Genomic DNA, 26,763 nt, shown 5'->3' with positions numbered 1-26,763 from the left:
AAAATAAGAACAGAGCAAACACAGACCTCCGAAACATCAGAGGTGGGATCAGGTGGCATGGAAAAGTGAGCATTCCCTGCTGACCGGTCACACCCGCCGTGTGCTCTTTGTCATGATCAGGAAATAAGGGAAAAATCCGTTGTCAATTCAGTGCATAAATAATGGACTAACAATTGGTATGAAAAAAGTCAGTCAGCATTTGACTCAATGATAAATTGTATTTGCTGACATGGTCAATGTATCGACCATAGAACTTATGAAATGATGACTTTAAACGAGACTACTGATATTCTTCTTTCATCAACTTACTTGCCAATAATTTGCCTCATTTTAGAAATTGTTCATACGTAGAGCATGCTCTTGCGTATCGAATCAATTGAGATAGATAGACTCCGTATGCAGGTGATGAAGGTATATTGCTGCATAAGTAAGGGAAGTTGATGATAGAAAATTAAAGTCGTCACGTTTATCATATAGCTTGGTTGTTAGGGAACAATTAACGTCTTTTTCAAGTAAAATATCCAAGTATGTGTCACACTCTGTCATGTCTTTAATTTCGAGCTCTCCTGGATATATCGTATCGACGTAGGAATGGAAATTACCATTGTTAATTGACAATGCGTCGTCGATATATCTGAAGGTCGAGTTGAAGGCCACAGCAAGTGTTTTCTTCTTTTCACGTATAGGATTTTGCATAAATTCTGCTTCATATGAATACAAAAATAGGTCTGCTAATAACGGAGCGCAATTGGTTCCCATGGGAATTATAGTAGACTGTTGGAAGACAAGACCTGGTCTTCAAAAACCACATAGATATTGTCAATAAGAAACTCAAGCATCTTCTTGATGTCAACTTCAGAGTACTTGTGTGTGCAATCAGAATCTTTTTAACAAAATAATTTTGTAAATGACCAATGACCAGGTAAGTTAATTAACGAGCTCCATTTTTATTGAAGACCAGCTGTCAATGATATCAAAAAGCCTGGATTTTAATTTATCGTGGGGGATGGTTGTGTATAAAGTTGAAAAGTCGTAAGTTTTAAAAGCCAATTTCTAAGATAAGAAGGACATCCATACGTTCTTCATATTTATCTAACATCATTTTGCTAATCTTAAAGGCGTTGTGGTTTGTGCATGGTCTTATTGTTTTTTTGTCAACGTTCTTTTACAACTTAAGGTAAATATTGAGGAGGTAATCTTTCAAACACAGGTCTAGATTATTACTTGTTTCTTTGGGGATTGAAACAAATCTGTCTCAACACAACAAACTTGTGTCAATACAACAAATCTGTGTCAATCCAACAAAGATTGTTCTCGGTTCAGGGGGTAAGGATTAAGAAAGAAAGCAAACCTCTAGCTAATTAATACGAAGGGTGATCTAAAAATTCGCGAGCTCATGGAATAACTTCCAAATAAAAGAAATGATATAGGGTTTCAGTGTTGAATTCTTGTTTAAAGTAGTCCTCTCCAATTCTTATGCGCATCTGCAACCGTTCTACCCATGCGAGGATGACTTGATATAGGCGGTTACATGACATGCTGCTTAGCGTTCTGTCACAGAAGCTTAAAGATTTTTCCAACTCTTATATTTCTTATCATCCAAATTATTATTTTTTTTTTTACAACAAAAACAGACTATTTGTAAGAAATGGCCAAATCTCAACAATAGTATGAGTGGATAATGATATCCTTGTCAAGAATGAGCATGGTGACAGTCAAAACCCAAGTCCTTGTCTTTAGAGCGTCATTTTTTCAATGTGGATAAAATATGGGTGCCTTCTTTTTAGCATACCTGATATGTTTAAGTGTATAGAACGATAGTTTAGCGATTTAATCATTATATTATTGTATAGATAATTAACTATTTTTCAAACTGTAAGTTGGCGATCTTTCAAATCAAATTCCTTAACAAAGGACACGTCTCTCTTCCAGTTTGCTTTCACTGCGCGACAGAACAAATATCATTATTTAACATCTACCTTCCTTCGCTTAAACAATCAATCCAATTAATGACTTAACTTCTGGTAAGCTTTTTATCTTCATAAACCGTGAACAAGTTATCATAAAATTCTGCAAAGGGATTTCCAAGATATACATTTAACATTACAGCCGTTTGTCTCTCGAATACAAGTGACCTACATGTTAACGTCATTTTCACATTGTGACGACACAAACATGGGGCAAAACGTTTCATCACATATCCTATCCTTAGAACATATGTATGACTCTATGTGTGTCAAATTTCATTCTGATCTGAATTGTGGCTTTGTAAATATAGAAATAGTTCGCGAACTTTTTAATCACCCCTCGTACAGCGTAACAGAAGCTATGAACTGTAATCAAACATTTAGTGACAATAAGTTCACGTGTAATTTATTTATGACCTAAACAATTAATGTCTGTGCAATCCCTGTGAAAATGAATTTTTTTTGAAATATAATAAAATTAAAATATTTTCAGACTTCAACGACCTTAATATTATTTTAGGGGTCTCGCAAAAAAACCAGAATAATCAAACTCAACCAATGAGCCATTAAATAAAATTAAATGATAATCAATGGTTATCTATAAACCTGGCAAACTTTCAAAGAATAGGAAAATTGACAATAAAAATGATATAAGAGTCGTATATTTTTTTCCAGAAAGATAAACGTATATTATATTAAGACAGGTAAACACGTTTATTTCTGAGGTGATTAAACTAGATTTTTTTTAGCAGTTTCAAGGGATCATGTCCTCCATGAAATGTTTTAGCATTTCTGTCAGAGTCAGCAATAAAGCATTTTTGAGTTCAGTTCATTAGGGTTAAGTGAGCTATTAATTCCAAATAAAAAAAAATCACTGTTTAAAAAACTATCTAGAATCTAACACATTTTCTACCATAATGCTTTATTTTTTTGCATGAAGTATATGTAGGACAAGTATGTTCAACTTTTAAATTCCATAAGATATGCAATTTGTATATTTACTTTTAATGTTTATCGGAATTTGAAAAAAAAAATAGTTTTCCATAAAAGTATGATAAGTAACAATTATTTTTTCCATACAAGTTACAGAATACGAATATTTGTATCGAAGACAAACTACTTAAAGAAAACAAATACTTCATATGCTGTTTATATATATTCAGGATGAGTTATTTTCTACTTTCACTCTACCATACAAACTTGTTCGTAACCAAACCAGGAATCTTTTGTTAGCAAATACCTACTAGGTAAGTTAAAGCATTGATGAAACCAATAACATTTTTAATTTTTTAGTGTGCTTTAGTTGAAGGATCATTTGCAATAAACATACCTTGTTAGAGGTAATTCACAACACACGAAATAAATGTGCAATTTAATTTTATCAATTCATGAATATTACTTTCAAAATTTATTTCTTTCCCTTAAAAATAAATAAATGATTAAATTTCATTAGTATTTCGTTATGATGACTTCATGGAATCCACTTCTTACACTGTAGAAATAATGGTTTCAATGTTAAGTACCACTTGCTTTTTGATTAATGTACAATGTATCATGCCATATATATTCGATTCATTCTAAAGAGTACAAAGGTGTATGTGTCTACATCTGAATACAGAATATATTTCCAGCTTTTGTGCTCCCTAGACCATGTAAGTATTGTGTGTATTCTCTGACTCGCTCTGTTAAATCATGCAAGGGAATTTCCAATTAATGTTCTAAGTAAAGAATAAAATGCGAATTTAAAAATAATTTTCTGAAATAAACTGGTCATATAAAATGAGCTGAGAGAGAGAAGACTCAATAGATCCACTAGGCGCAACCACAGACTATAAACAAACTCGTGAAAAAAATCATTTGTGTTACATTTCTGAACTTAATCTTTCAATCAAGATTTTCAGATAAAATGTGAAAAACATGATAGGCAATGAATCATACTGCCCATAAATGAGCTCGCTTTCTTACGTGTAAATATTTGTTACCTGTTTTTATGCTCTATATCTGTTTCTTACCTTAAAATCTATAAGTTGTCAATTTAAATGATTTCACTGCATATAGATGTATTCGTTTTAGGCGTAGTGTTTTCAAAATCACATACTTCAGTTAATTTTTAGTTATTTGCAAGATTAGTATTGGCTAAAAGGATTTAAAATCGTTGATTGCACAGAAAAAAGGATTCTTCTTTTAATTTGTTATTTTAGGATTGGAAAGAGAAACAACTCTTGTTGTCTTGTTAAATCTAAAGCAAAGTTTTACAGAATTAAACTAAACAAACGAACACATTGACGTGTTTATAGATGTAATGCAGATGCATGGATTTTGTAATGGCTAACAATAAGATGGTATATTTATAAAGAAGGACTAATAAGCATGAAACAGGTTCTGATGTCAAATCAAATCTGTACATTTTGTTGATCAGACATGACATTCTGAATAATAATCAATCAAAAATTATAGAGAGGTTAAGGAAGAGGAGAATAGGAGAATGGTATTGCTTAGTCGGTGATGTCAATGGATCAAGCGTTTTTATAAACTTTTTGGCGCTGTGCCCATTTGATGATATAATGAAACTTAGCCTCTCCAAAATTAATATCAATAGTGTCGATTAAAGAGGTGTGTTTAATTAAAAGCAAAATCTATTCATAAGTATAGCACAGACATGGATAGATTTTAATGTATACGAAAGATGTAACTCTCTTTTGTGGCTTAATCGTATGCCTCTCAGGGTGATCTTTCTTCTCCTTGTTCATGCATGTGCAGTGACTTGTTAAAGACAGTTCTAATTAACTATAATTCAAATTCGAAGGTTTCATTACGACAAATGGGAAGCAATGTCAGTGATATGATTTCGGTTGCATGGGTTTTCCAAATGACAAACATTTCTCCTGCTTTCCGAAAATTCTTATGTTAACATTTCAAGAACTGTACCAGTTGATTATTATTCTTTATGGCATAATGTCGAGGGTTAATTAACAAATCAGCATTTTACTTTTTGCATGATGTTCTTTGTCATTTAGTAGAATTTTGGTGTGTGTATGACATTTATAAAGATTGACAAAAATGACATTTTATGAAGGTAATTCCACAATAATTGATTTTACCTTGATCGGTAGCCACAAAGTTTCTTCTACAAAGAAAAGCATTCTGTTGCCTAAATATCTAAACTTGAATTAAGAAAAAAATGAACCTTAGATAATTTTTAAAATATGCATAATTCAATTTTTTTTAAATTGAACAATAAAAAAGATTATGAAATATCTTTCAATTAAACTAAAAAAAAAAAAATAGGGAAATCAATTCCGTATTCTGCCCATTAATTGCACTTCATGGTACTTAATATTTGTCATTGATTATATCGTCTATTTGCATTATTTTAAGAAAGCATGTATAAATTATTACAGATTATGAGCAATCATTTAGTAGAATGTTAACATGCAGCGAGTGTGCATCTTATTTATTGTAGGATTTGTTGTGTGTGTTATGTCGGACTCGGATGATAATGCGGTATGTACGTGCAGCTATATATATTTATAAGGCATGTAGTAGGTCATGTGTAGATCTAATAATGTTACGGAATACAGTGTATGTACTCAGTACCCGGTATGTGTCAGATATGTATTTGTACAAGTAATGAATGATGTTGCGATATTTTATTAATGGTTTTTTTTGTTCTTAAGAAAAGAGCTAAATGCTGTATATCGCATATTTTTGCGCCCCCCCCCCATGTCAAATTTTGAAAATTTCTTGAAATGTACTAAATTGCTAAATTATATATATTTTATAAGAAATCTAAATTAACAAAAAGTAGGTTACTGACAATTTTTGATTTTTTGTCGTCACAAACCATTCGGATTTTTTTTTGGGGGGGGGGGTTCAGAAAGAAGAAAAAAAAAATTGACATAATTTTCCCAATTTTTACTATAAAAATTAAAGAGCACAGGCTTGCTCCAGAGGAAGATTTGAATATTTCATTGATTTCATCATTCTACACATTATATAAAAAGAATTAAGCTGGAGCTGATCCTAGTTGGGTGATTTTGTACTGAAAATATCGACGTAATATACATAATTATTTTCCTGTAAAAATCATGGCAAAATTTAAGATTACGTCAATTTTATGACGTCATATCAATTATTTGGCATCATTGCATATAAGAATATTTAGTGCTTTGAAGTCTGCAAATATATCTCTGTTTTAGAACATTATTTTATATTTCTTCCTCAATGTTTGATTTTGGGGGCAAATATTGGACAAAGCCCTTTGTTTCCACAGCCGTCACCCACTTCAAGTTTGGATATGTTGGGTTCAAAGTCTTTATAAACGCGGGGAGGAAACCTTCCCAAAATCTTTACATTTTGTTCATAACATCGAAAAAAATGCATCAATTCCCGTAAACCATACGATTCTAGCAGCACTTTCCAAAATCAATAGAATAAGAACTTTAGATAGAAATAAAAATTAAGTTTCAAAGTATGCGGCGTAGTGTTGAACTTTTGAATTTTTTTGCTAGGAACGACAGAGGAAAGACTGATCGGCAAGTAAACACCCTTTCTGCTTTTATTTTACGAAGAAACTGTAGAGTTATATAAGCAATCCTTATTCATAAGCTTTATTCCCACCTGAATCACACATGATATTCATTCTAAATACTTTTAAACTCCGATTTCTTGTAGGCCTATTTGTTTACATGAATTCGCGTTACATTTCACTTTCACTCTGCTACTGCATGATCAACAGTTATGACGTCACGGGTTTGGTATTTAACCCCTGTATAAATACATATTTCCCAGAAAGGACAAAATTCCGTTTATATTATGCCTCTGCATATTTTGATCCAATTTACGACCTCAAATCAATTTTAGATATCGATTTTATGAAATTGTTATCTCTGAAACTTCACGTCATATAGCTTACTATGACGTCATATCATACAGGCAAGTAGAATTTTTGGTTGTAACCTTAACATACCTGCGAAAACACATTTCTTAAATATTTAGGGCAAAGCAGCTATGAAAATGATGTCTTTTCCATTATTAAAGAAAACGTCTGAAAAATGATGGAATCTATAGTCCATCATATCATTAATTCATCCTAGCATACCAAGAAAACAATATATTATTTCACTTTATTCTCAGGAATTTTTGCTTTTGAAATATCTAGTACGTTAAGATTCGATTAGATCCATATCGTAAGAAAAGTTCAACATATATATTGTATTTTTTTAATTATATGCAAAAGGTATGAATAAGCAGTTCTTTGTATTCATTTAATGAAACATCAACAACATAACGTAAATCAATGTCAATCAATCGCGTATTTAATTTCAAAAAAAAGAAAGAAAGAAAGGAAGAAAGAAAGAAAGAAAAGAAGAGAAAAAACGATTTAGAAAGGAAGTTGTATCTTTATGTCTTTAATTTTCCCCCTACCAGTTCAAAATGTAAATTATATGATTGAAAAATTGTTTGAATAACAATATTTTTGCTATCAAATATGTTTTTCTTTAGAAGATTTGTTTATTGAAGATGTAACATTAACTTTTTAATAGGAGGAGAAAATAGTTTCTGCTAAGTCCACAACAAATAAGAAGAAAACACTTATGGAATCAGATTTAAAGAAAGGTAAACCTAAAATATGGCCTAAAGGATATTTCATATATACATGTATACATGTGATTGACTAGTTTTTGTATTACATGGACAGACAATTACTTCATTACATGTACATTTTTTTTATCTTTTTCTTTACAGAAACGATGGCAATAATTAAGAAACTGTCTAGGGCATTTAGATACACTATACACGAGAAAAAAGGTACTCATATGAAAATGGAGAATACTTGATTCAATTTAAAAATTATTAATATCTGAGTGCCTTGAAAGGATATACTGATCATGTAATGTGATAATATACATTAGATTATTTTAGGATCAACGTAACAACTAATGTTTATGCTTACCTAGGTTGATAAAAAGAAATACTGAAAAAAATATTCTTTTAATAATTTAGTTGCCCCTCAATATCGCTGGCTGTCTGAAGGGCCGACCGGAATATCATTTGTGTCAAAGAAAAAAGGAATCGAATCAAATTTAAAGGAAAAGAAAGGTAATTATTAAAAAGTTGAACTGTCCATTTTTATATTGAATCATTACAAGTTTTGAGATTAAAAAAAATATCTCCTTTTCATAGAATAAACTTAGACAAGTGTTTAATGTTTAGTTATCTCAGAACACCAAAATTTACTTTCAAAGAGTGCGAGCTGGAGGAAATGTTGTTTGTAAAGCCAATGTCAACAAGTCTTTTTTTTATAGATACTCATCAGAACTTACTATAATACATATTTTTATAGATACATATCTAAATAATACAGTTCCAAATTTGGAGAATAAATTCCGCTTATTTCATGGGGATGAAAAATTTAACCAGTTCAAAAACAATGCCACAAGACAGAAATCTAAAAAGGAAGACTTTACATTAAGCCTAGCCAGTGAAAGTGATGATTCGAATAATAAGAAAAAGAAAGATAAAGGTAAAATGTTTACAATGTTTTATTATTTTTCTAGAAGAATAAAAACTTATTCCTGTAGAATCCTAATTATGCTGTATTGTTAAACATCAATTATAAAAATTGAAAAAAAAATGAAAAACAAAATATATAAATTTTATTAATAAATTTGATTTCAATGCTAATCTTTTTAAAAAATTTTTGTAGAAAAAACTTCGATGAAAGATTTTATTCGTCTGAAAAGCATCGCTTCCTTAGCACCTAATGCAAAGGATATTTCTTTAATTATGCGGAAAAAAGATCCATTCACTAAAGAAACTGGTTTCTACGTCTTCTTTGAAAATTTGAGCATTAACAAGCACAGTAAGTAACACATGTAAAACATGTAAGTTTAGTAATTGAAAAAAGGGAATTTAAAATAAAATAATTAAGGAGAATTATAATTATTGTGTTTTCTTTTTTTCAGACTTTCGTTTAACGCCTGATACCAGAATAAGTGTTTGATCCTCTCCGAAAAAGTCTGGATCCTCCTCTCTTTTCCTCTTTTTTTTTTACTGTTTCTGTTATACACTATATATTAACAAATTACATTTTAAGATAACCTATGTAAAATTTAAGCAAATGATCACGTGTTATCGCAGTTATTTTTTCTTCATAGTAATATCTAAAACCTGTCAAAAATATAATAAATGAATTATTTACACAAATAACATGAACTTCATTTTAAATATCATATGTTTTTCAAAATATGCCATTAATATATAATATAGTTCTTCAAGATAAAGTACAGAGTTTTTCTTATTTTACTGAAACTTGTTTATTGTAACCTATCAACAAAGCCTAATGATAAAAACTTCAACTTTTAAATCGTCAACTTCCTCACTGTAACAAAATACCTTTATCATATGTGTATGACTTCATGCCTGTCAGTTGATTCGTATGGCAATAACATGATCTACGTGTGTAAAAATAATTTCTAAAACAAAAGCAAGTTACATATACTGACAAACAAGTTGATGAAATACGAAAATTTAACAGTCACGTTTTTAGTCAACGTTTTGCAAATACCATACTCAAAACAATGTCCTTGTCAACAAATACAATCCATTGATACATCAAATGCTGACTGCCTTTTCATAATAATTGTTAGGCCAATTTTTACGCACAAAATTGTTTGCAGATTTTTTTTTCGTTTTCCCGATCATCTCAAGAAGCAAATGGCGGATTCGATCAATTAGCAGGGTGTGTTTCCCCCTCCATGGTACCTGATCGCACATTTGATGTTTGTCATTGCCCGTGTTTGCGCTGTACCTGATTTTTATTGTTTGCATGAGCTTTTGAGCTTACATGTAAATATCAACTCCAGGTTTCTTTTTTGTTTAATTTTTCCGTATAATTCAATCTGAAAATCTACTTTACCATGTGTGTCTATTTTTTTAAAAAACAATTTTCAATATCCTTTGTTAAAAGTCCTTCTTGGCCTGAATTTGAAGCCATTCAAATGTTTTCGATTTGGCAATATTGTTTTGAATTGTTACAATTCTGCATCTAAATACGATTCACAAAATGTTTTCAAAAATATACAGTCATGTTTACAAAACGACTTAATTCTTTTCAAGCAGAATCTGTTTTCCATTTTGGAATACGTTTTTACGGATACAATTTCATACCATTTATCATTATCGTTTGTATTTTACATTGTATCTATTTTATTTCCTGTCAATTCTGCTGTGTCAAAAAAATCTTAGTTTAAATAAAATATTTTTTTTTCATATAATTACTTTTACTTAATCTAATGATATCATATACATTTATATTCTATAAAGATTGTTACAAGTAATTCTAGAATAAACAAAGCGATTTTAGTGTTAATATGGATTTCTGTATAATTTATTTTTATATTGTAAGAGTAAATACGGAAAGAGAAGTGCAGTGTTTGTATATTCATAGTTATAAACCACTTCTCCAGTATCTTTTATTCAGATGGCTTTATAAATGGGTTTTCTACTAGTTTAAACGTCGAAATTGTTTTTTGTTTAAATCCCATTTTTTGTAAAGAAAAAAATTGAGCTGAAAATGAAATTTAAGTAAATAAATTTTTAAGGGCTAAGTAAAATTCTTAATATTCATTCCGATAAACAATTGAGAAAAAATAATCAAAGTACTCAGAAGTACAGAGAGCCGGGCTCATTTATAGAGTGAAATGAATTTCCTACATGAATCATACGTTTATATTGTATTAACATATAAATAACAAGAATATCAGATTAAAAATTCTGAAGAAAAATTATTTTCAAACTGGCAATATAAATTATAAGACACTGACAGTGAGTTTTCGATCCAAATACCACGGTCCGATTTTGTCAGAATCAAAATTAATCTGGTTCTACGGCTGAATGTAAACAAACAGACCCGCCTGGTTCCCTCTCCTGTTTTTCCTCCTTAGTGTAGAGAACTACGATAACACTGATTATCAGAAATCCTTACGCTAATAAACTATGTTCTTTGACTTAAGACTGAAGTTTTCAAAGTCATTACAACTAATGTTTATTTATTTAGATAAAACTTCGTTCTATTCATGTTGCTTTATGTAGCGTTTGTATTATCTCAGAAGCGGTCGAGAGTAAGAACTATATTTTTACAAGTAGCTTTAAAATGTCTTGAACAGGATGACATAAGCCGTCAATTGCTCTTTGAGCAATAAGCCCGGCTAAAAATAAATTGCGACGTCTCTATATAATTCACAATAAATAAATTTTCTCAAATGTGATGTTTAACCAACATAAAACCAATCAATCAACGAAACCAGAGTCTAGGTTTTTCCATGATTGCAAACCTCCACTGTACATTTATAGATGGATCTATATATAATATGTGTGGAGTCAAAAAATGTGGTTGAATGAAATATCATTCACAGCAGACAAACACATTACGTGCAGATAGACAGAGGGCATTGTCAAGCCATGAAACAGATGCTGCCTCGTAAAATAACTGATTACATTTCAGTTCCGATCATATATCTCTATTTCTCATAGAAATTATACAGATGCAACAAGTCATGTTGTGTAAGTTTAGTAAAATTAATTGCATTTTTCTGTTTTGTATAAACTACATTTAAATGTTTCATTTTTGGCAGAATGCATTCCTTGTGACAAGTTTTTTTTATAAACTACATCTAAACTAAATATTTTGTAAACATTCAAATCAAATTCTTAAATATTGTCAATGATAGTTTCATTATACAAGATTCTACTGTAATTGAATGCAGGCGTCGGCATTGACCGACCAAAGTCTCAAGACAAAGAATTTACAAGGAATATTTTATGATTGGGAAGTTTGCAGCTGCTTTAATTATATTTCAATCTCAGTATATGATTAATACACATAGAGGAGGCTCAATCCATTACAGAAACAGATATTAAGTAACCCCATTCCATTGTCATGGTTAAACTAAGACAAAACGAAAATATCGAAAAAGATCGATTATGTTTAATTACACGTATGGAGAAAATGCAGACTATTTGAATATGCATGGAGTTATGTTGTATTGGAATATTGGGATTCGAACATTGTTAATGACGGATAAAGGTCGATTATTACAATTGAGAATAACAATTGGGTTAAAGAAAATTTAACAAATATGCTGACACTATACTACATCAGTCAGTATTGCTGAAAATTGCTGAAAATGAATTTCTCTTTTCTATTGCTCATTCTTGTAATCAGCATTTTGGTAGATCGGTTGATTGTTCCTATATTAATTTTGTAATTTGAATAAGGAATAATGTAGCATTATATGTGTCTACATTGTGCGTTACTTTATTCTGTACAAACTGTTGAAGACGTCTAATTCATTCTTTGTGATATTTCATGGAGGGAGAGGGGAAATAAAGTTTTTAGAACTTGTGTCCAATCCCATTGTATACGTTTATTTAAAAAAAAATGTTCAAATCGAATCAAACTTTGAAACTAAAAACGCTGTAAATTAAGCAAAATGTGTTTTTTTTTTTTGATTACACAATTTCCCCCTTATCATCCATCAAAATTTGCTGAAAGCGATCAATAATCATTTAAAACATACAATTTAATTCCGTAATTCAACCCAAGAAATTCAAAATAACATATTTTGAAGTAAGCTTGATTAATCCTACACATCAAAAATAATCAATATTGATATTAGAAAATTTATAGCCAAAAATATAATAAAATGCAATAAACGTGTTTTTTTCTGAACTTAAATTGCTATGTGCGTTGTTTTGTGAATGAAAAGGAGGATTGCTTATTTCCGGAAATATATTCGTATGTTAATGTGACTAAATGCTGCGATTATGGAATATTTACTTATAAACACAACGATTTACTTACAAGTGAATGCGCCTAATCTTCTTTAGCATAAACAGTCCTTTAAGGTAAGTGTCAATCCTACGACGATGAGGCAGATGCGAGTGATATCTTTTTTGCTCTCTATTTTCGGACTGTTAGGTAATCTGCCGTTTATGCCTTAAAATATAGAAATGAGATCCATAGAATTAGCTTATTTGCTCATCATTTGAAAAAAAAAATGTTTAATGACCTAAGGAATGCTGTGAAAGTTGATTCTCAAAAAAGATGCAGGAAATTCTAAACTTTGTATTTATTACAAAAAAAAAAACCAACATTAAATGGTTTTGAAAATGCGCATACATGTAAAGCTATAAAAAAAAGAAGGGATTTTTTTTTAAATGTGAAAAAACTGAGATTTGATATAATGAGGTAAATAATTGATGGATTTTACTGGGTATCTCGATTGCAGAAAAGGATACTTTTGGGGAGGATCTTCATCAGGATCCCTTGACCTCAACAAAACACAGTTTTGTTTCTTCATCAGGTAATAACGACCATGCCTCTGATTACATTCAAGGTTTCTTTATGTTTTAAAATACTGCATACATTTTGATATTTTAGAAACAAATTTTCTTTGATCATCTTACCTTTTTTTCAAGTGTTTATGTTTTTGGCTTCGAAGTGCATTTGTCAGAAATTCATACTGTTTTTGTGTAGGTGGTTTTTTTCTTCAATGGAGCATATTTTCTGTTATTAAGAATCTTTTACAATAATATCTTATTTGGGTTCTAACCAGTTCCCAAATCAAATGAAAACTATTTGTTTCTAGTAGTGACATAATGTTTGTACTTTTGTTTTTAAGTTCTTTATTTGCATGATAACTCTAAGTATTATTTTGGAAAAGGGGAAAAAAATGACATTTAAGGAGCAATTCAACAGGTTACTTACCACACCAAATATGTTTAAAGATGATATAAATGTCATTTTCATACAAAAATAAGATATCACTATTTCAATTTTTTAAGTATAATTACATGTATCATTTTCCATTTTTTTGAACTTGCATCATTCAAAATTAACAAATACCATAAAATTCTCTATTTAAAATTTGCAACATTCAAAATTAAAAAAAATACACTAGAATAAATGAGCGAGCAATACTACAATATAAATAGCCGGTCAATGTACAATGGTACATCAGCTTGCACTTTGAAGAAGACCGTGAATAATAATACAATAATACTGTATTGACATTGCAAAGGTAAAGCAGCATATGATTTGTTTGATAACAGACGTTCTGGCAATTTTGATCTGAATAGGGCGGATCTGTAATCAAAGTAATCACAACTGGGGTGTGAATATTTATATGTACATTTCTGAAATTTACACAGAAGGTCGTTTGCTTTATAAATTGTTGTTCGCTCAACTCAAAAAACGTTCAACGGATGGGGAGAGGGATTTTGTATTTGTACATTTGATACATGGATTTATCAACAGTTCCCAAATTTGAGATCCAAAGTCTGCATTCGGTTTCAAATTCATGTTTCTCTCGGATGAGGTATTGACAGTCGGAGCCCGTGAAGCATTAGTGCTGATATACTATTTCCATTTCGAAATGTTTTCTCTATGATAAACACTACAAAAGTAAATCTTGTTAATTGCATGGTAATACCTGTGGTATGTATACTTCTCAACTCAACTTCCTCTGTTATTTTTAACATCCACACAAATCGGTTTTCTGACCAACTCCTGTTTCATCAACTGCAACAATGCATTCAATTTGGCGGCGGAGAAATGACCTATACACCTGTGTGAACTGAAATAGTTGTTTTCATATACTCATTCAAAACCTAATCACCACCTGGGGTTTTATTGGTTTTTTAACTTATTTACTGCATTCTTTATTTCTTCACTTGTGATAGACTACGCTAATATCTATGTCATTATCTGGGATAATTCCTTCATTTGTATACAGAGGTTTTTTTTCGGAAAACTATTTACATGTATTTTGAATAATAGGCTTTCCTGTTTTGTGGTAAATTATGGTATTCTTTGTGAAGAGCCCGCAGGTTTTCGGAAGGGATATGGATTGATTGATTGTATATATTGTTTAACGTCCATCTCGAGGAGTTTGGAGACGGCACCACTTGCCGGTTGAGAGCTGGAAAATTTGTCCTATACTCGGCACTCAGGGCCATTGAGCAGGGAGGGATCTTTTTGTGCCAGCACCTACTGCGATACGGGACCTCGGTTTATACGGTCTCATCCGAAGGACCGGTCTCCACGTCCCATAGTGGGATCCGAACCCGCGACGTAAGGATCAACTCCTTACTTCGCGACTCTAGAGCAGACGCTCTAACCACTACTCCACGCTGGCGGAAGGGATATGGAACTGTAGGACATATTTTTAACTTGAATTGTCTTTTTGACTTGTATATAGCCAGGAGAAATAATTAAATTGTGCATTTATTGACTACAAAAAAGCCTTTGTCTCAGTTAATAGAACTTTACTTTGCCAGAAGCTCCTGCGCAGCGATATCAATGGTAAAATGCTTAATGTTTTTGCAGAACTTTTATAAAAATGCCAATTCTTGTGTAAGAAATAGTTAGAGTTTTTTTTTCTGATGTGTAATATTGGTGTTAGAAAAGGTGAAAACCTATCTCCCCTTTTGTTTTCATTATTTCTAAATGATCTGACTGATTTTATGTCCTATGCATATAATGGGCTCAATGATGTTTATAAAATATCTCATTTACTTTTTGATAATGAAGATATTGAGGTATTTTTTTTTAAGTTCTACTTGTTACTATATACTGACGACAAAGTTATATTTGCTTAAACTGCTCCGGAGTTACAGTCAGCCCTGAATGCTTTGTATCTTGATTGTGAAACCTGGAGTCTTAAAGTCAATGTTCTAAAACAAATGTTGTAATATTTTCAAAAAGTAGATTTTTTTTCAATTTGTTTCAATTTATTTTATAGATGATAAATTTATCTTAATTGGCTTATGTAAATTTTGTAAAATTGTAATGTCTTTATTTCACTCTTGAATTTCTTCCAAACTTCAAAACTAATATTGTATATATATGTTAATCCTTTGTTCATTTGTTACCTTGTCATTGTTGATTTATTTCTTGTACTTTTATTCCTCATGTGAGGCCCTAATTAAGTGAAATAAAATGTTCAAATGTTTAAATGCATATATAAAGATACCCACTTGCAATTGAATTTTTACTTGATAAATTAGTCAAACAAACACATATTTAAATGACTCACGGTAAATTGATATGTAAATACTATCATGCCCTGCCGATCGGCAGGTTTCTTTCCCCGGGCAGTATAACCTGACAGTTAAATGATATACAAACAAAAGCTTCCTTTTATTAATTTATTTATCTATAACAGCTATTTAAACATATCCATAGTATGTACAGGTCTGGAGGAGATAATTTTGTTTGTGACAATTTCATGGAAAAAGTCAGTGTGTTAGCAGGTTCCGTCCGTTAATACCGACTGCAATGAAGGTTATTTAGCCAGCGTAACATGCATACTGAAAAAAAATAAACTTGAAAAACACCCTTTAATACTAATTTTACATAAGTTCATAGTAGCAATGGACTTAGTCCGTACTATGTCGTCGATACTAGTATGGAGAAATTGGCAAAGGTGTAAGGAATTAAAGAAAGATAACTCATTTTTATTTTGCATAGCAAAAATATCGTCAAAGTTTGCACTCGTCAAATTTTTTAAGATGAAGAAATCGTTAAACTTTCGCAATATAACCACTTTTACAGTATTTTATGAAGCTATGTGTGTTTATTCTAAAATTATACTTGGCAAAACATTCTTAATACTTTTGATAACAGAACCCAACTTCCTTAAAACATTTTTTCTATAGTTTTTTACCAAAACACATATTGATATATTTTCTATCAGAGAGAATTGTACGATGCACCTCAAATAAGAATCGAAAAAAGGAAATGTATGATCCAGACAACAAACCAATCTAAAATTATTGCCTTAATTCAATTGATCAGGTGCAAGCTGTGCCGCATCTATGTAGCTGTATATATGGTGTGTGAAAGTATGCAATTGACCAACTTCTGAAAAGAGGCATAGAAAAAGTTCAAATAAGAATATCTATGTAAAAAACGTATGTGGTTTTAGAAAGAACGCTTGCAACTAAAGGTGAATCTGACAAGGATAGATTTTAAATTTTCCAATTAAATGATTGTGGATTTTCAAGGTGTTATTAAAACTGTGTGTATTTACAAGAACACTATTTGGAATTTTCAAGGTGCTAGGAAAACAATTAACAGCAATGGAAGAAATAAAATGTTTAAATGTGGTAGAAAGAAAATGTTAATATCGATTGGAAATAAAGATGACATTTAAGTTGACATTTTGTACAACTTCAGCACCACAATTAATTTTAGACTGACCTTCATAATGCACAAAATGCATTAACATTTCAATGTGAAACTATCATAGCATGATTGCATTACCTGTATAATATTTGTGATTAACTTTGAAGGAAAAGTTCCTTATGTTTGTGCAGTTAGTTTTTATTCTTGCTTTTGCTGGATCATTTGGTAAGACTTGCAATTTTTCTTATTTTACTCTCTTCATTGCTGTTTGAATGGTTTACGTGTTTATTTCTTTTCTGTTTGATATTTATTTAAAGGAACTAAATTTTTCTGATCATTTTTTTGTAAAACAAAATTATTGAAAATTATATAATTAATGCAGATAATTTTTTTTCAAAAATCTTTATAATATTTATGTTGATGTATTCCTAAGACTTAGTTTCTATCTCTAGCATTGGAATTACAATGACGAACTAAATAAAGATATTCAGGATAATTACGAGTTTGTATTCAGGTCTCAATAACAAATTAACATGTTTGAATATTTACTATATGTGTGTTCCTTACCAGTTACCAAATCAAACATTTTAACTATAATTTGGCTTATATTTGAGGTACTTAATTTTAAGGAAAGAAATCGCACTGTTTTCTATTTCTGTCTATTTAATTTAGACAAGACCATGTATGAATAATGATTAATCATTATTTTAAAGCCATTGAACATGTTTATTCAGAATTCCATCCACTGAACTACCTGGACAATGTACATGATGAGATTGTCCCAAGAGGCTTTTATAGAGTATTTCCATGGAAGAATTCGACATGTACAGACATATCATGTGATAGAAAGAGCAAAGGAAAGAGAAAGAAGGTTTGTTTTTATTTGAAACACACAATTTTAACAAATAGTTTTCCAAGAAGAAACTTTCTAGTTGTGTAGATGTTATGTAAAAAGTAAGTTCATTTTAAATGTAGGAATTTATTCTCGGCCAAAATAAAATGTCAAGGACCACGGCTTTAATACGTGTCTTGACATTTTCTATCATCTGAAACCAGTCATGTGTGTCAAAGTTTTTTTTAAAATAAATCAAAGATTTTGAAATAATATATCAGCTTATTTAAAAGTAAAACTAAACACTTCTTTTTTTAACACAGATAACTAATTCGATAATATTCTAAATCTTATTAACTTGAAAGAAATCAGTCATTTTTTATTTTTACAGAATTGAAGATATGATGACAGTTTTATGATGCAATCAGTACTTGACGGTTGTGACATTTTGATATACTAAAAGACACTTTACTTTTTAAATCTAGGTAAAAGTCCATCCTCTGAATGACGTGGCTTTCTCTCAGGATTCCATAAGAAATACATTTAAAGAGGGTATATTGAAAGACATGTTGATTGGAACAGTGTTAGATTCTATTTTGGAAGGAAATAACACATACCTTGAATTCATTTTAAATATGGAAGAAGCTGCGTATAAGGAACCAAAGAAATACTATGCCAGAAACAATAGGAGTCTCTGGGTTTTAAAACAACTTTCTCTAAATACCTATGCCAAGGAATTCGAAATATGGCGGTCAAATTGGAAAATTAAAGAACGTAGGTTTACCACAAAAAACGATGGAAGGAAAATTTTGATCAGAGGAAATCCTGGAGGAAAATACACAAAGCTTGGAGAATTCTGGGACATTGCTAATCAGTCTTATCTTATGACCTTTACAGAGAGAAAAAGATTACAAATATGAAGAAGATGATAAACATTAGTGTGCAGATTTTCATCAAGGAAATTCGGAATGATTATGATTTTCCATATACTAAAAAAGTACAGATAACTTTAATATTACATTTAGAAAGTGTAAAGAAATTGATTGGTGTTTTGGTGAGATTGTATTACATACAAGTGTTAGGCACAAGCTTTCAATAAATGAAATGCAAAAAAAATGTTGATTCGTTCTACGCTTCAACGTCAACGTTCAATAATTTTAATATAATTCTCTATTTTTTAAAAGCTCTATTTGCTATTATTAGAAAACAAATGCATTAGTTGGGTTTTATTAATTGAAGTTGATTTCCGGTATTATAAAGGACTTTTATCTTCGCAAAGATATGTTTTGTGATATGTACGTAAACCAACGTGCATTTGAATCCTTTATATATATAATTGAGATTTTTCATGTTTATTGAGTTATATTTTACTGGGAAATCTGAGATAAATATGATAAATTTAGGCAAATCAAACTTCACCCTATATATATACCCGTATACTTATGAATGCATTGGTTCACAATCTGTTACATTGAATATTATATAAAATACTTTTCTTACACAGACATAAAAAACAATAAAGGCAAATCTTTAAACTATTCATTTATAATAGAATATCGAGGTAAAAGTAGAGATTTAATTTAAATAAAAAGTGAACTTTGCACTTCAGAAATATAGTATCAGATAATACTGAGAATCAAAACACAGTTGAAGGCTATATATGCAACCAAGAAACATATGCTCTTTTTTAATAATAAGTAAACTCGTTTAACAAATACCTAAACGTTAGAGAATAAAAATTACCCCCTGTTATGGTCTATTGAAACAGATTACTTAAATGGAATAGAGTATAGTTAAGGCGGGTCGTCTTTAAAACGTTGTATCCGGTTTCAGTTGGGAAAACCGACAGTTACTTTTGCTTTTGCTATCGTTTTATTTAAAAAGTATGGGAGAGAGGCATAAGGTATATGTACATATTTTGTTTATTTAAAAATGAAAGTAAATGTACAAAGATAGAAGTAGTTTATAGATAAGACACGAGAGAATAAAGAAATACGTCTTATTCATTGCAAAACGGTTGAATTGAATTTACGAGGGTTGTCCAAAAAGTTGGAGGACAATGACGTTTTTGTGAAAATAAATGGTTCTATATGCATCTATTCTATATCAAAATATTTCTTATGAAAAAACAAGTCAGAATGATTTAATTTTTATTGATGAAACTTAATATTTCTGTAAAAAACAGGATTTTTAAAGATCACAGATAGTGCGCACGGAACAAGGTTAAAATGACACAAACTCTGATATAAAGTATTCGGATTAAAATGATTATTTTTAAATAAAACAAGTCAAAAATTAATAAAAAATTTATGTAACACAAATAAAGAGGCTATAATCATTTTATGATATCTTAAGTATCGTTTACTTATATAGACAGTACAAATATTAAACAAAAACCCAAACAAATATGTGTCATTCGCAAAAAAAGAGACGGTTGTTCTAATTTGGTTGAATATATTTGTTAAAACAACTCAAAATTATTGAAATACATTTAGTGTATTGTTTTGAGATTGGTATATACGATTTTTTCAACGGTGCGTACAAATTTGAAGACAATACAAGAATTTAAAAACACATGTGATTTACTGAAAATGGAGATTTCTATACATGACGTTGTTATAAATCTAGCGCAGCGTCGGACTGGGCTGTGCAGTTTGTGTATACAAACTGTTTATTTAGATGGCGCTCGTAAATTTTTGTGCATTGTTCTGAATTTTAAAAATTAAATAAATTATAATCTATACCTAAAGATTATTGCTAGCACATAGAAGTGCGTTACTCCTTAAAAAAGAAATGTAATGTGTGTCCAAGAACATGTGTTAAGTCAAAATCCAAATGTTCGACGTTATAATAAAATAAGCTTAACGTCAGACTGGTCCGTGCGCACAATCTGCGATCTTTAAAGACCCCGATTTGTTTTCAAAAATATTAAGTTTTATCAGTAAAAAATAATTCATTCTTACTTGGTTTTTCATAAGAAATATTTTGATATACAATAGATGCATATGGAACCATTTATTCTAACAAAAACGTCATTGTCCACGAACTTTTTGGACAACCCTCGTACATGTATTGGATATTAACAATAAAAGCGAAATACGTGTAAATCATAATTATTTTTCTTTCACCTATTAGGTTAAAGTTGATCCCCTTAGGGATGTAAGTTTTTCACAGGACTCAGTCAAAAATAAATTTGCAATGGGGATACTAAAAGACAAAGAGATAGGAGCCGTACTGGATGCAATAATTGAAGGCAAAAAGGAATATCTAGACTACATTTTAAAGAACATGGAAGAAGCTGAGTACAAAGAACCAAACAAGTACTATGCTAGAAACAACAGAAGCCTCTGGGTTTTGAAACAGCTTTCCTTGAATGATTACTCAAAGGTATTTGAGATTTGGCGATCAACGAAGAAAATCGAAGACTGGAGATTTACAACCAAAAATGACGGGAAGAAAATCATAATCAGAGGAAATCCTGGTGGGAAATACACAAAACCGGCAGATTTCTGGGATGTAGCTGGACAGCCCTACTTCCTGGCATTTGCAAAGAGAGAAGAAACTTACAACGATGATTCGGATGATGAATATGACGATTAACAAAACTGTTTAAAGCATTTCAGTATGTTTTTATAAGTTTGAACATTAATCATGTTAAAAAAGTGTTTTGTTAAAGTGATAGATTAGAATTCGAAACTGTTCTCTTTCGATGCTTATATACGTGTATCATACGAAATTTATTGTGGTGAATGTCGAAAAAATGTTTCTCTATCTTTAAAACGTAAAACAATTTCAGCAGAAATGAAAGTATTATTTATTTCTTAAAATATATGGATTTCTTCCTTTTAAAATTGTATTTTTATAAATTGAGTTTTGTGTGATTAATGGGAAACAAACACTTATGTCTCTTACGTACTTACGTAATTCAATTAGCTTAAATTCTAAAATGGCGTCTAATCGTAACACAAGTATGTACTTAAATTTCATATGCATGTACAATATATGTGTAATATTTATTTGTTTTTTTGATGTGGGGTTATCTTTAGTGTTAAAGAATTTCCTTGAACAAAGTATGTGTTTTCCAATTAATAAATTGTATAATGGAGCCTTTAATAATAATAAAAATGGTTGGTCTATTGACTGTCACTTCGCCCGTTTAACAAATGCATACACATGTGCATATAGTAGCATTTATAATTCACCTGTACTTTGCAATGTTTATGACATTTCTGAAACTCTCAACTTGTCATTTATTGCTATTGTATGCAAGATATGTGTTCCTTGAAACTCATTAATTGTTTTTATAGTGAATAAAGCAAGAAAGATGCATGGTATATTTGGTTTGTTTTTATTACATGTAAGCTTGCAATTTTAATATAATAATATTTTGTGTGTAAGTATTTTGTGCGAAGCCTTGTAGAGATCTTTTAAAAGTCATATTTATTGCTGTGCAAATTGTGTTCCAATCAAATTGCAAATTAAAAAAAAGAAAAGAAAAAAAGCAAACGGAAGATTTTCAAGGTATGTGGTCTTTGAAAAACCTTATATATTGACTTTGTCATGCTCTAAGGATTTAATAGTTTTTTTTATATTTCTATTTATACCTTGAATTTAATTTGCAATATTTCATAATTTAATTTCCGGATTGTAAATCAAAGTCATGAATGAACAATCAATTCCTCCATTTCTTGTAGTATACATTCAGACATGATTGGTACGATAACTTAATACGTTTAATAATTATAAATGCAAGATCTGACACAACATGTGATATGATGAATCTTATATCACGAATTAGGTCTGATTACAAGTATAAGCAGATACTTGGAATTATTACTGTGTCCTAGCTGAAAGCATAATAATAATATTTAAAAATTGCTACCGTTTTTGTAATGGAAACGAAAAGGACATACGGATTGTTTTTGTGTTGTTGTTTTGTTGTTGTTATTAGATCAAAATCGGTAAGTAGGTTGATATCGTCTAGACTTATGTTTGACCCTGAGGATTTATAATTGTGTTTGGATCCATTTTGTTCCCGCTGATGTTGGGTTAAAAAAATATCTTTTACTTTATTCTGCGTTTCAGTTGCCTGAAATAGATTCAGATGGATCTGAAAAAAGTGAGTTGTCTTACATTTATTTTATCATTATATAACATGTATAAGTACAAGTTTGAAATTAAAAATGATCATAATTAATGAATAAATAAACGATGAATAATATGAATAAGAAACCATATTCTTATACAAACTGGAGCTTACTACTTTTGATGGTAAATGATTTCATATAATATTTGAAAACAAGTGTCGTCTGTTGAACTACGATGGCTGCTCAAGGTCAATTTTCAAGTTTTTCGAAAGCAAATGTTTGTCAAATTCAAAGTCAAGGATAAGGGTTAAAAAATGGTACCTAAAATGGACTTGTCAAAAGGAAAATCCTGTGAATTATGAAGTGAATTATGAAAACACTATCAACATGGCCATGGGATTTTTCCAATAAAAGGAGTTTGAATTTTGTGTACAATTTGTTACGTCATTTCTCTTATACTAAGATCAAACTACTGAGTACTCCGTACCTGATCAAAACGTGGCTTGCGACGGATGTGGTCGTCAGTAGGGGATACCCATTCCTTCAATGAACTTGATCCAACTTCTGGTTTATCGAGTTTTTGCCATGTTCAAAATTTCTTTCATTTATATAGACTGATCACTGTTCATGATTTTTTAAATTTTACATCAAACTTCAAAGATCAGACAGACAGACAGATAGCCAGTAGAAAGACTAAAGGATGCATAAAAAACTATTTATTCCTGTATCTTTGATAATAGTACGGGAATAAATATACAAAAAAGTTCACACATTTTAGGGAAAGAAAGCTTGAATTTGCTTATCATCCTTTTACAGTCAAACTTTTACCCATAACCAGTGCAGAGTATATAAATAGACTCAAAAACTGTCAATAGGTCTTTTCAATGACACGGTCATTCCATTTCCCTGCTAGAAAAAACCCCTTACAGTTCTAAAGAGTAATAAAGCAGAAACAAACTAGGATGTATAGTGTTCTGCAAGAAAGCTGAAAGAATTTTTTTTCATGTTTAATACCTATTCAAAAACACATGAAGATTTAAATTCCTTTGAAATTATTCTAACTTTAATCTCTGTTTTGATGCAGATGGGACGGAAGGCATAGTCGTTCAACTGAAAGAATACTCGTTTGACGAACAACCAAAGATTGAACGGATAATTGAGAAGAATAACTTAACATATCATGGTATGAACATTTGTTCTTTGTAACCATAAAAAATACTTTAAAATCATCTGTTTATATAAATAGGAAGGTCATACCTACAGGATGATTACTATTTCTGTGCAATGAAATATTTTGAACTACGAACAGAGTAGAATTGAATAATTTCCATAACTTTATAAAAATTTGCATAATAAATAATTGACTGATTTATTGATCAATAGATTCAGTTTCGATGATTGATTTATAAAGCAAACTTAATAATTATATTCCTATTTTACTGTTTAAATTAAGCACTTGATATTTAATTACAGAAAATGGCGAAGTAAGTAAGTATTTTTATTCCTAAATCAATTAATGTTAAATTAAAAAGCTATCCTTTATTCTTAGAACTGTTTTGAATCACATTGATTGTAAAAGATATAGTTTTGCAAGTGTCTTTGTTTTAGCGTTAACCAGCTTAAAGGAAATGGGACCAGCGATTGAAAGTTGGAAAAAGTTAAAATTCAACAAAGATATGGAACCGCCGCCTTCAGTAGGTCAGATATTGATAGTTTACCATGGTTACCATCAAACATCCGCATTCTTCATCTTCATTTTATGCATTCGTATTTAAACTGTGTCTCATAATACCACCATCTGGAAGATCAAAACACAAGCAAACCAAATACTTTCAAAATGAACTCAGAAAACTAATGAAAATCAGCATTATAATAATTTTTTTAAAAATGTTTACTTATTATGAAGTTCTTGTATACAGTTAGAAATGTATGTATACCTGGTTATATATTTTTCAATTTTGTAGATTTTTATGGATCGATCGAAGGACACATGTTTGTGAAAAATAAAGTCAATAACGTGAAGTCACCATCACATGGTCAATTTCCCAGTAAGTGATGTTAATTATACTTACCCGTATTTCTACAAATACAGTACAAATAGCCAGTTTTCTAAATGTTTCTCGGATTCCTATGATACGATTAAAAAGTGGAATCATGCAAATTGAATATTTCGCCTCAATTGTAGGGAACATCAATATTCTTATTTTAATGAAAAATTTGTAATATTTGTTAGTTTTTTCTTCATTTATTTATCATCAGCAATCCAATACTAGTATTATAAATAAACTAGTAGATAGTGAGTATTTCACTTTAAAATATTTTTCGGACAGATGGCAGCGATTCAACTTCATCTGATAATCATCTTAGTATGCCGCAACTCGCAGCAGGTTTGAAATATTTATTTTTAACAATTTCCTGAGATAAAATAAACTAGGTCAGCATCAACTGCACATGTTAAAAAGCTTTGTTTTATTACTGCTTTGTTTTAAAATTTGCACCTACCATTATCATTATTATTAATATGAATTATTCTTTTCAAATGAAATGCATCTCCGCAGAAATCCTTTATTTGCAGATATATCATACGTTAAAAAAGCCGAGGAACATGGAAGTAAGTATTTCACTATTTTTTCTCTTTTTGGGTGTTTCTCAGAATTTGATGCTTTGGTTACCTCAAAGGAGAGACAGATAAAGATATCAATAATATTTTCTTGCGTTGCAAGTGAGCATTATTTTCTTTTTCATGTCACAGCAAAAAAAGTGAATTTATCTGATTTTTTAAATTAGAAATTTGGTATATAATTAAAGTTTTGCTATCTAATGAAATAATTGATTCCTGTACATGTCAAATAAATATTTCATTGTAATAATTAAAGATTTTGAAAGTTTAAAAAAAAGATTAGTGCTTTGAAGCCTTATATGATCATTTAAGCAAAATATTAAAATTTATAATTTATTACAAAATTAAAGGCAAAACAAATCCACAAGGGTTAACAATCACAATACCACATTGGCTAAGATGATCAGATGGTTTCTGATATGATATAAATTATATGTCTTCAATCTAAACTCAATGTAAACTCAACTGTTATTTTCTCACAGAAACTCTCATATATTTAGTTTGAAGAAACATCTGGAAATAGAAACTTCTATAAAATTCTAGGTCATCACATTCTGACATATTCTAGAGACTTCTTGATAATTCATTCTCGTAACATAAAGAACATTCTAGATTATAGATGTACATCATCAAAATTCTAGAAGATACATTAAAATTGCGACAGTTCGCAACATTTTAAGCCTTATATGATCATTTAAGCAAAATATTAAAATTATATTAATTACAAAATTAAAAAAAAAAATGATACCCTGGTAACAGGAAAAAAAGTAGAAGGTGGTGAATAAAGAACTTGGATTTCATCCTTTTACAAGGCATAGAAACAAACATGCGTATTTGCAAAATCTATGAAATATATGGAGATAACCTTATTCTCTTTTTCAAAGATCCATTAAACAGTACAAAATTGTCAAACACCTTTTCTCTTTTTCATTGATATATTTTTACTATACATGTATGTGGACAAAAAATATAATCATTATAAAATCATATAATGAACTTCACAGAAATCTTGAAAATTCTAACCACAAAACCTTTACTTTGAACAAACATTTTTTCATCAACGA

The 26,763-nt window shown here is 30.1% G+C and overlaps 3 protein-coding genes across 3 annotated transcripts; all 3 read left to right on the top strand.

Annotated features, from left to right (window-relative positions):
* The first annotated feature begins 5,345 nt into the window (after positions 1–5,345).
* LOC134244507 (uncharacterized) lies at positions 5,346–9,137 on the top strand. Its single transcript, XM_062726771.1, has 7 exons — positions 5,346–5,471; positions 7,514–7,586; positions 7,716–7,778; positions 7,974–8,069; positions 8,314–8,493; positions 8,677–8,832; positions 8,936–9,137. Exons 1-7 carry the CDS (start codon positions 5,400–5,402, stop codon positions 8,971–8,973), a joined length of 678 nt encoding a protein of 225 aa, XP_062582755.1. The 5' UTR covers positions 5,346–5,399; the 3' UTR covers positions 8,974–9,137.
* Positions 9,138–16,799: 7,662 nt separating this feature from the next.
* On the top strand, positions 16,800–19,072 carry LOC134244506 (uncharacterized). The gene is made up of 3 exons (XM_062726768.1): positions 16,800–17,385; positions 17,895–18,031; positions 18,478–19,072. Exons 1-3 carry the CDS (start codon positions 17,340–17,342, stop codon positions 18,910–18,912), a joined length of 618 nt encoding a protein of 205 aa, XP_062582752.1. The 5' UTR covers positions 16,800–17,339; the 3' UTR covers positions 18,913–19,072.
* Positions 19,073–19,745: 673 nt separating this feature from the next.
* Positions 19,746–26,102, top strand: LOC134244522 (uncharacterized). The gene is made up of 10 exons (XM_062726784.1): positions 19,746–19,895; positions 21,128–22,953; positions 23,078–23,111; positions 24,164–24,262; positions 24,553–24,567; positions 24,688–24,777; positions 25,044–25,127; positions 25,410–25,466; positions 25,655–25,690; positions 26,050–26,102. Exons 2-10 carry the CDS (start codon positions 22,885–22,887, stop codon positions 26,100–26,102), a joined length of 537 nt encoding a protein of 178 aa, XP_062582768.1. The 5' UTR covers positions 19,746–19,895; positions 21,128–22,884.
* The last annotated feature ends 661 nt before the right edge of the window (positions 26,103–26,763 follow it).

This window comes from Saccostrea cucullata, unplaced genomic scaffold (genome assembly GCF_032062105.1).
Source record: "Saccostrea cucullata isolate Sc308-1 unplaced genomic scaffold, CSIRO_AGI_Scuc_v1 ctg294, whole genome shotgun sequence".
In the NCBI taxonomy this organism is placed as follows: Eukaryota; Metazoa; Mollusca; class Bivalvia; order Ostreida; family Ostreidae; genus Saccostrea; species Saccostrea cuccullata.
This window is presented reverse-complemented; position numbering and strand designations above follow the sequence as displayed.

Coding starts and splice junctions, on each gene's coding strand:
- LOC134244506 (XM_062726768.1), top strand. CDS start 17,340: ATGTTTGTGCAGTTAGTTTTTATTCTTGCTTTTGCTGGATCATTTG. Junction 17,386..17,894: donor TGCTTTTGCTGGATCATTTG/GTAAGACTTGCA, acceptor ATGTTTATTCAG/AATTCCATCCACTGAACTAC. Junction 18,032..18,477: donor GCAAAGGAAAGAGAAAGAAG/GTTTGTTTTTAT, acceptor TTTTAAATCTAG/GTAAAAGTCCATCCTCTGAA.
- LOC134244507 (XM_062726771.1), top strand. CDS start 5,400: ATGCAGCGAGTGTGCATCTTATTTATTGTAGGATTTGTTGTGTGTGTT. Junction 7,587..7,715: donor GGAATCAGATTTAAAGAAAG/GTAAACCTAAAA, acceptor TTTTCTTTACAG/AAACGATGGCAATAATTAAG. Junction 8,494..8,676: donor TAAGAAAAAGAAAGATAAAG/GTAAAATGTTTA, acceptor AAATTTTTGTAG/AAAAAACTTCGATGAAAGAT.
- LOC134244522 (XM_062726784.1), top strand. CDS start 22,885: ATGGAAACGAAAAGGACATACGGATTGTTTTTGTGTTGTTGTTTTGTT. Junction 22,954..23,077: donor TTGTTATTAGATCAAAATCG/GTAAGTAGGTTG, acceptor TCTGCGTTTCAG/TTGCCTGAAATAGATTCAGA. Junction 25,691..26,049: donor AAAAGCCGAGGAACATGGAA/GTAAGTATTTCA, acceptor ACAAAATTAAAG/GCAAAACAAATCCACAAGGG.